Source organism: Neodiprion virginianus, chromosome 6 (assembly GCF_021901495.1).
Source record: "Neodiprion virginianus isolate iyNeoVirg1 chromosome 6, iyNeoVirg1.1, whole genome shotgun sequence".
NCBI classification, from domain to species: Eukaryota; Metazoa; Arthropoda; class Insecta; order Hymenoptera; family Diprionidae; genus Neodiprion; species Neodiprion virginianus.
Window position 1 is genome coordinate 15214146 of NC_060882.1, and position 10429 is coordinate 15224574.

The 10429-nt window shown below is 36.2% G+C and overlaps 2 protein-coding genes and 1 long non-coding RNA gene across 3 annotated transcripts; 1 reads left to right on the forward strand and 2 right to left on the reverse strand.

The window, feature by feature from the left end:
- Positions 1-3426: 3426 nt before the first annotated feature.
- LOC124307958 (uncharacterized) lies at positions 3427-4470 on the reverse strand. The gene has a single exon (XM_046770207.1). The coding sequence runs from the start codon at positions 4468-4470 to the stop codon at positions 3427-3429; it is 1044 nt and encodes a 347-aa protein (XP_046626163.1).
- A 117-nt stretch (positions 4471-4587) lies between these two features.
- On the forward strand, positions 4588-7316 carry LOC124307959 (uncharacterized). Its single transcript, XM_046770208.1, has 4 exons — positions 4588-4884; positions 4990-6734; positions 6960-7231; positions 7297-7316. The coding sequence occupies exons 1-4, from the start codon at positions 4717-4719 to the stop codon at positions 7314-7316; spliced, it is 2205 nt and encodes a 734-aa protein (XP_046626164.1). The 5' UTR covers positions 4588-4716.
- A 725-nt stretch (positions 7317-8041) lies between these two features.
- Positions 8042-9365, reverse strand: LOC124306631 (uncharacterized). Its single transcript, XR_006908653.1, has 3 exons — positions 9280-9365; positions 8817-8887; positions 8042-8100 (listed from the first exon to the last, which is right to left on the reverse strand). It is a non-coding gene; the product is annotated as an uncharacterized LOC124306631 (long non-coding RNA).
- Between the last annotated feature and the right edge of the window lie 1064 nt (positions 9366-10429).

Consider the following 10429-nt stretch of genomic DNA (forward strand, 5'->3'; position numbering starts at 1 on the left):
TCTGCGACTTTATGCGAAGGGATAGCTGTAATTATGTCGTCTACGTATCTGAAAAAGAATGAAGGCTTGAAGTCTAGTTTATTAAGACAGTGTTGTTCAAGGTCATCCAAAACCAAATCAGACAAAATTGGAGAGAGCGGTGAGCCCATAGGTAAGCCAAACGTTTGGGCATATATGTTATGGTTAAATTTAAATATGGCAGCCTTAAAACATATTTGTAATGCTTTTAAGAGTTCATTACGTGGGACCGGAATTTTGTCCACCAGCTGATGCCAGCGCTGTTTGATGGCGTTGATTGCCAGATCTTGTGGTACATTAGTGAATAAGGATATAACATCCAGTGAAACTAAAATATAATCAGCTGGAAGACGAAGGTCCCTAATAGCATTCACCAACGCAAAACTATCTCTTATCCGTGACAAAGGTGGTATGATGTTATTACCTATCCATTTACTAAGAAAACGAGCCAAATTGATCGTCGGACTATCAGTGAAGGGCACAATGATTATATTTTAGTTTCACTGGATGTTATATCCTTATTCACTAATGTACCACAAGATCTGGCAATCAACGCCATCAAACAGCGCTGGCATCAGCTGGTGGACAAAATTCCGGTCCCACGTAATGAACTCTTAAAAGCATTACAAATATGTTTTAAGGCTGCCATATTTAAATTCAACCATAACATATATGCCCAAACGTTTGGCTTACCTATGGGCTCACCGCTCTCTCCAATTTTGTCTGATTTGGTTTTGGATGACCTTGAACAACACTGTCTTAATAAACTAGACTTCAAGCCTTCATTCTTTTTCAGATACGTAGACGACATAATTACAGCTGTCCCTTCGCATAAAGTCGCAGATATGCTTTCAGTTTTCAATAGTTTCCATCCGAGACTACAATTTACATCCGAATTAGAGTCTAATCGCCAAATCAGCTTTTTAGATGTACTGATTATCAATGACAATCAGCTCATTAAAACTGATTGGTTCCACAAGGCTACTTGGTCACAAAGGTATTTAAATTACCATTCTCACCATCCCAAATCATACAAAATTGGAACGATCAATTGTTTAGTTGACAGAGCGATCCGACTCTCAAGCATGGAATTTCACAAAAAAAATTTGTCCTTGATTCAGCAGGTACTATTTAAGAACGACTATCCATCTCGCCTGCTTAACAAACATATAAAGTTCAAATATGATTCCATCTTGGCATCTACCAGCCCTAACAACAATCTCGATCCAACTACTACACAGACCATTCAAAAAAACTATATTTCCATCCCTTATGTAGCGGGTCTGTTTGAGTCTCTTAATAGAACATTCTCCAAATACAAAATTCAATTTGTGGGCAAATGTGCACATGATATATCCTCGATGTTCGATTCGGGTAAAGACCCCTTACCCCTGGTCAATCGCTCGGGTGTAGTTTACAAAATACCTTGCAATCATTGCAACAAGGCTTACATAGGTCAAACTAGTAGACAACTACACACCAGGATAACCGAACATAGACGCAATATCCAAGAACACGAGGATAATTATACTGCATTGACGAGACATGCCATCGATTTCGACCACTCTTTTAACTATTCTCAAGCTAGTATTATTGATGTCGAACCTTTGTATTATAATAGGCTTCTGTTGGAAATCTGCAATATCGTAGCACATCCTAATTCTGTCAACCGTAAACAAGACATAGAACACCTAAGCAATATTTACACCTCTGTGATACGACCATCGTAATTTGTCCATTACCGACTGAGCTTGCTCTCGATTTTACCTTCTTAACACAAAAAAATTTTTTGTTTTCTGTCTAACCCGTTGACTCTGCGTTGCTCTGATAACTATTGAGATCGACCTCTTCCCACTACACACTAGACGTTCCACTGTGCTTATGTGCTCTGACTCAACCATAACGGCTGTGTATTTTAATTCTTTTAACAAACCAACTATAAATATGAATTCGTGGGAGTTACGTGTCGCGAACGCAGTGTGTTTCGTTTTTTGTCGTTTTTGCCTCTTTGTTCTATTTATTTTCAATTATCAACACGCATTAATTAATTGGAAGTGTTATCACATATGAGGTAATCTCTCTTTTATACTTGCTTCAACACCTTTGCATATTAGTTACATCAATATGTCTTACTTTGTCAAACCTATTTGTATATCATTTTTATTTTGTTCGTGACAGATATTTAAATAAAATTGTTCTGAGGAGGGCCCCCACCAGGGCCGAAACGTTAACACGATAAAAAGTGTTTTGAGTTGTGACCTTCATATCCAAGAATAACTTTAATCAACAAATCTCCATGGTCAAGATAAATCTTCTTCATATATATATATTCCCAGTTTATTGTTTTTTGCAGTATACTTCGACTTCGCCGGTCGACTCTCGATTCAAATATTTATGAGAAATTGTGCATGTATATCTCGAAATATATCCCGAAATGATGAAGTTTACAATGTATTACCATAAAAGTTTGAATCAAATATCGAGGACCCTGACTTGTGTCTGGAATCAGTAGAATCACCGACGTATCATTAATTGTCATTGCAGTTGATTTCTACTTTTCCTAAATATCATTGAATACCCTGAAAATGTTCTGAAAATATCCTTGAATTTTTTATGGATTCTTTAGTAGGCACCACGAATAAAATGCGTATGATCTATTCGAAAGGGTGACCAATGTAAAGAATGTCGCACGAAAGCTGGTTGTGTTGGGATAATGGTCAACATGGAGTCGAATGCACCATGTCCACTCCTTGTGCTGTCATTTCAAACAGAACAATCTCTAGGAAGACGTGCACTTGGCCAAACAATCAACGAACGTACGTCAGAAAATAGAATAAATGTTGTCATTACCCAATATTATTATTATTCTTATTACTATCAGGAATATCATCATTATTATTATTAGTACAAACAACAGGAATTAACAGGAACTTGGACTATTGATAAACGCAAATCATTGATTCCGCAACGTTTCGACCATTTTATTTGGCCTTCTTCAGGCGTCTATAAACATACATATAAATACAAAATATTTTAAACACAACGCATAATACATATAACAAGATTATACAATTAATAGCAAATAAATTTACCTCAATTTATAAGCGTAAACAATATAAATCTTCTTATACAACTTCATTAGCTCATCATAAATAATTAACAAAATTCAAAATTAATTAAAAAAAACGCAGCTAACAAAACCGACTTGTACATGTAAATAAACTGTCGACCGCAGTCAACCTCAAAATATACATCAATGAGGAAACAGTAAGCGAATGAAGCGCCCTTGTTTCCCACATTCACCGCCGCGGGAATTCAAAACAATACTCTAAAACATTTCTACAATATCTGAGTCAAAACAAAAATTAAATACATTAAAATAGTCTAAACATTCAAAATAAAGTAAAACTAACGTGCGTCACCAAGATAATCGTTATAAACCGATAAAATCTCGTTGTACATTGCACTCAGATTCTGGGTGTCAGTACGCTTGTTTACCGTGTCATTAAGTTTAATCCAAACCATTTCACTAACCGATCTTTTTAACCAGTTATTCTCTAAATCTAAGATCTTCGCTTTGTCAAAATCAAACCCATGACCCGAGTCGAAGTAATGTGCGGCCAGCGCTGTTTTGTTCTCATCCAAGATTTTAACATTCCTACAACTATTCTTATGTTGGTAAATCCTATTTTTTAAATACTGTTTGGTTTGACCCACATAACAAAGTCCACAAGAGCACGGGATCTTGTACACTACACCTGCTCTTTGATCCTGCTGCACTGGATCCTTTAACTTAGTGTATAATGATTTTATTTTATACACGTTATAATAAGCCAGCTTTACATTAGTACCTGTAAAACAACTATTAATTTTGTGTGACAAGCCCGGAACAAAAGGAAAACGGCAGTACTTGATGAAATTCGTAGGACGAACTCCACCAACCCCACCATTTGCTTTATTCTCTTTAAACTTAATGATAGCTGCACGAACAAACGATCTTGGATAACTGTTATTAGTTAACAACATCTCAATTTTTTGATAATTGTCCTCATGATACTCCTCGCTGCTAAGTCTAAACATTCTATCCAGTAAACCATGAATCATTCCCACTTTCTGTGACATTGGGTGGTTGGAACAGAAATTCAAAATTCTTCCTGAACTAGTTGGTTTTGTGTACCAATTAGTCTTCAAATGGTTGTTGGATCTTTCAACCATGATATCTAGGAATGGAATACAACCATTCTGTTCCACTTCCATGGTGAACTGGATATTCTCTTCAAAGCTATTAAACAACTCCAAGACTCTGTTTAATTCCGTCTCAGGGACTGCAGCGATAGTATCATCTACGTACAATTTAATAAACGCAATGTTAAACGGGAGGACCGTAATTATCTGTTGTAACACATAATTCATAACAATATTGGCCAACACCGGACTAGCTGGATTGCCCATACTACAACCTTCAACCTGTCTGTACAACACCCCATTATACGTAAAATAACTGGTTTCAAAACAAAACTCTATAAGTTTAATAAGCAAATATTTAGGAATATTTGTTTAAAATATTTTGTATTTATATGTATGTTTATAGACGCCTGAAGAAGGCCAAATAAAATGGTCGAAACGTTGCGGAATCAATGATTTGCGTTTATCAATAGTCCAAGTTCCTGTTAATTCCTGTTGTTTGTATGATATATCATGGACGTTAATATAATGGATAGTTTACCTGGGGGATTTTTCAACTTCGTTAAGCATACATATGGAGACAGAGCACTTCACCTAATTAAATCTTGGGCAAAATTGACATCCACACGTGCTGGTTTGCTGAACAGAAGAGTCTTTTTACTCCAATGTCGCTCCAACAAGGTAATTCCCAAGCATATTAGTAACAACCTGAAGTGCACATATTCCTTGACTCTTGAATACCATCCTTTCAAGAATCTCGGGGACAAGCTCATACATAATTTTCAGAAGTCAGTGTTGAACGTTGAAATTAAAATTACTATTTGGAAGCTACAGAAAGTGAATGAAGAGCTGGGAGAGATATGTAACCAACTGAAGAGTTTAATACCACAGCCCTTGTTTGACAATTGTAAATCTGTGAACAAGGTGAGGTTTTCAAAAATCTTTACGAGGATTAAAGAGGTTAACATGAAGAAGTTGGAGGAGTTGGTACAACAACGTTTAAATGGCATCAGGTTACCGGATGCAAACAAATGTGTTTTTAATTACACTAATAGAGAACTCCCCAAACAAGTTTACAGAACGCTAAGCCTGGAGCCAAACTTTGGGCTACAGATCCAAAATAAGATCACTATAGTTCCTGAAGTTATTAAAGATCTAGAGTATTGCATCAGTGCAGTAAAGTTAGACAATTGTAATGAGGCTGACTTATCCGCAGTGAAAGAAAATCTGAGATCTAAAAGTATCAACATTTTATCCAATTTTTGTAAGGGACAATCACGTTCTGAAGACCGTCTAATGTTAAATAAAGATTTAACCGTTACAAAAAAGTTTTTGAGAGAAAATGAAGATTTAGTAGTATCAAGATCAGACAAGGGGAACTCAACTGTCATCATGTTCCGAGAAGAGTACGAGAGAGAGATGAGCGCACTAATTAGTGACAGGACAACTTACCTACCTCTTCATAGAGATCCAACTCTCACGTACCAAAAAAGAGCCAATAACCTGGTGGCGGAGCTAGCATCTTCGGGTGTGATTGACGAAGCTGAAGAGAAGAACCTTCGGTCGAGCTATACTCGAGCACCACGGATATATGGACTACGTAAGACGCACAAACCAACTTGCAAGTTACGTCCGGTAGTGAGTTGCATACAATCTCCTAGCTATAAGTTGTCGCGAGTTGTACATGAAATTTTGACACCGGTTGTGGATACTTTTAGTTTTAATTTATTAAATTCTTTTCAATTCGTTGATTTTATTAGAGACGTTGAATTACATAGTGATTATAGATTGATATCACTTGACGTAGTCTCGTTGTTTACAAATATCCGTAAGGATTTAGTATTGAAGGTCATTAATGAATCTTGGGACAACATCAAACATTTAGTTAAAGTTCCTAAATATTTGCTTATTAAACTTATAGAGTTTTGTTTTGAAACCAGTTATTTTACGTATAATGGGGTGTTGTACAGACAGGTTGAAGGTTGTAGTATGGGCAATCCAGCTAGTCCGGTGTTGGCCAATATTGTTATGAATTATGTGTTACAACAGATAATTACGGTCCTCCCGTTTAACATTGCGTTTATTAAATTGTACGTAGATGATACTATCGCTGCAGTCCCTGAGACGGAATTAAACAGAGTCTTGGAGTTGTTTAATAGCTTTGAAGAGAATATCCAGTTCACCATGGAAGTGGAACAGACTGGTTGTATTCCATTCCTAGATATCATGGTTGAAAGATCCAACAACCATTTGAAGACTAATTGGTACACCAAACCAACTAGTTCAGGAAGAATTTTGAATTTCTGTTCCAACCACCCAATGTCACAGAAAGTGGGAATGATTCATGGTTTACTGGATAGAATGTTTAGACTTAGCAGCGAGGAGTATCATGAGGACAATTATCAAAAAATTGAGATGTTGTTAACTAATAACAGTTATCCAAGATCGTTTGTTCGTGCAGCTATCATTAAGTTTAAAGAGAATAAAGCAAATGGTGGGGTTGGTGGAGTTCGTCCTACGAATTTCATCAAGTACTGCCGTTTTCCTTTTGTTCCGGGCTTGTCACACAAAATTAATAGTTGTTTTACAGGTACTAATGTAAAGCTGGCTTATTATAACGTGTATAAAATAAAATCATTATACACTAAGTTAAAGGATCCAGTGCAGCAGGATCAAAGAGCAGGTGTAGTGTACAAGATCCCGTGCTCTTGTGGACTTTGTTATGTGGGTCAAACCAAACAGTATTTAAAAAATAGGATTTACCAACATAAGAATAGTTGTAGGAATGTTAAAATCTTGGATGAGAACAAAACAGCGCTGGCCGCACATTACTTCGACTCGGGTCATGGGTTTGATTTTGACAAAGCGAAGATCTTAGATTTAGAGAATAACTGGTTAAAAAGATCGGTTAGTGAAATGGTTTGGATTAAACTTAATGACACGGTAAACAAGCGTACTGACACCCAGAATCTGAGTGCAATGTACAACGAGATTTTATCGGTTTATAACGATTATCTTGGTGACGCACGTTAGTTTTACTTTATTTTGAATGTTTAGACTATTTTAATGTATTTAATTTTTGTTTTGACTCAGATATTGTAGAAATGTTTTAGAGTATTGTTTTGAATTCCCGCGGCGGTGAATGTGGGAAACAAGGGCGCTTCATTCGCTTACTGTTTCCTCATTGATGTATATTTTGAGGTTGACTGCGGTCGACAGTTTATTTACATGTACAAGTCGGTTTTGTTAGCTGCGTTTTTTTTAATTAATTTTGAATTTTGTTAATTATTTATGATGAGCTAATGAAGTTGTATAAGAAGATTTATATTGTTTACGCTTATAAATTGAGGTAAATTTATTTGCTATTAATTGTATAATCTTGTTATATGTATTATGCGTTGTGTTTAAAATATTTTGTATTTATATGTATGTTTATAGACGCCTGAAGAAGGCCAAATAAAATGGTCGAAACGTTGCGGAATCAATGATTTGCGTTTATCAATAGTCCAAGTTCCTGTTAATTCCTGTTGTTTGTATGATATATCATGGACGTTAATATAATGGATTATTATTAGTCTTTTTTGTATGGTTTTTATTTTTACTGCATAAATTTTGGTTACATGCGATTGAGTATAGTGTTCACCACTACTGCTAACGCTCGTTCCTCCGTCGTCCGCGGGTCCGAAGACGTCTGCTTTGACGGACCGTCAGTCTGCTTTCGGAACCGCGGATTCCGAGACACTCGCTTGTCCCGCTTGTTCGAGGTGGATCTGGCCACCTTATATAGTTGTGGAGTATCTGACGCAGATGCGGACGTTTTTTCCTTTTGTTTTCTGGCCTTTTTTTTGTCCCACCATCGCCAATTTTTTTTTTTTTTCTTATTTTCGTTCGGGGTAGCTGTAAAAGCAGAACAACACAACTGAGAGTAACCTATTGCAGTCCACTACAATCATCTACGCTGGTCCGCGTGGAAAATTAAAAAAAAAACCATATAAGGTCCTATACGACTTCACCCGATTTCTTTTTAACTTTCTTTGAAGTATTTGTAAAAAAAAAATTGAAAGTAAAAGTTGTAGTTTTCGATCTTCTTTTTAATAACATTGGCATCATAATTTTGACGGCCCTGTAAACTCTATTTTCCATGAAACAATTTTTTTTAAATAGTTTTCTCCAGACAGACCACTTTTCCGTAAGATTCCATAAAAAATCACCAGATCGGGCCCGCCTAGAGTTCTGGACTCAAAAAGTAAAATCTAAATCAAATCATGCGACTGTACAATGTTTTTTTTAGAGTCCACAACCCTACACGACTGCATTCTGACGATTCTTTTACTGAATCTACACATTTGGCCGAAGATTTACTAAAGTTGGTAACAAAATAAGTGTATTCTTTTTATTAAAAAAACAATCTAAATATGCAAATTGCATAAAGTATCCATCCGCGAGCAGGGCTTGCTATACCTCTTACTCTTTCACAATACCGAATGGAAAACTTACAACCTTCTCCAGCATTGTCTGTGTAAGCTATGTGTAAGGCTCCACTGTATGTTTGGAATGCCGATATTGAAATGGTGAGTAAAAAAGCGCACCGCATGCATCACACAAGTACTTACGATTCGGAGTTTTTGGGACCTCCGCGCTGTCCGAGGCAACACCAGGTTGAGGCGTTGTACTTTCATCCATCCTGCAATGAATAAAATATTCTTTGTACAGATGGGGTGTAGGGAATAAGACCGGAATAAGTCGGGATGCGAACATGTCGGGTCAATTGTTATTGAGGAAGGGGGACTCTGCATAGAGGCCTTAACATTTTTTTATTTATGGAAACAAAAGTCGTATCTACAATCCGAAACGATAGATTGTTCGAAATGCTTCAATCGGCGTGTTAGAAAAATTGAAATTGGTATGTAACAAATTGTCGGAAGCGTTGTTTAGGAAATATTTTTTTTTGTTTAAAAAAAATGCATCTCCTACAATTTATTAGATTCCGATGTGAATATTTGATGACATGATTGTTGAACGGTTACCAACAAACGCTGATTCGGGATTTCCAAAGCGATTTGTGCGCGTACTCACATTTCGTCCTGGTTGACGATCCGGTTTAACGCCTCCATCTCCGTCGCCAAATTGTCAACAGGATTCGTCTGTACATAAGACAAGGAATATGCGATAATTCTGTTTGCAGCATTCAGTTTATTACGACTGCCATTGTTTCGTCCTATGAACGATTAAAATGCTAATCGACAACGCATACTGAAATGTTGATACAGGATATTCTTTCTCAACTCTTACGATTTTGCGTACGCGGGTTAGCGATTTTACCGTTCGTCTGAAAATTACTTTCGTTTTACTATGTACACAAGGGTGGTCGTTAGATGGCTTTTTTTGGAATTTCAATGTTGGATGGTCGTAGATCAGCTTGAAAAATATTTTTTTTAAATCTCTAATTTTTAAAATTTTTTATTTTGAGCCCTTAGTGACCCTGCTGGCCCGTAATTCTCTTCGCTCAAAATAAAAATCTGAAAGAGATTAAAAATTTTTTTTTATATAGTTAAAGCCGATCTACCACAATCTAACATTGAAATTGCAAAAAAGCAATTTAACGACCAATCTAATATCTATGGGGCATTCCACATCAAATTGCAACCAATGTACCTCACCTCCTCTCATTTTGATAATTTGTTAGCAGGATCTTGCAACCGACCCACAAGAGTCTCGGAATTTTTTTCAGATTTTTTTAGCCACTGGTGAAATTTAAAAAAAAAACGGAAAACCAATTTCGAGAACGACATTTTTAAAAATCTGAACAAATTCACACTGATTATCGTATCGTGCTTACAAATCATATTTTTAATTATAAAATCAGTGTGAATTTTTTCAGAATTTTAAAAGAAGCGTTTTCGGAATTGGTTTTTCAGTTTTTTTCTATTTCAGTGGTGGCTAAAGAAATCTGCAAAAAATTCCGACACTGTTTTAAGTCGGTTGAAATCGTAGCTGCAACATCATACAATGATCAAAATCGAAGAGGGTGAGGTGCATGGGTTGTAAATTTGACGTGGAATGCCCCATATACAATATATATCTATTAGGATGGTCGTTAAATGGATTTTTTACGTTAATGGCTTCGAATATAAAAAACCATCTCTAATTTTTTCAGATTTTCATTTCGAGCTTTTAGTGGCCTTATAGGTCAGTGATTTTCTTTTTAATCAGAAAAAAAGGGAAT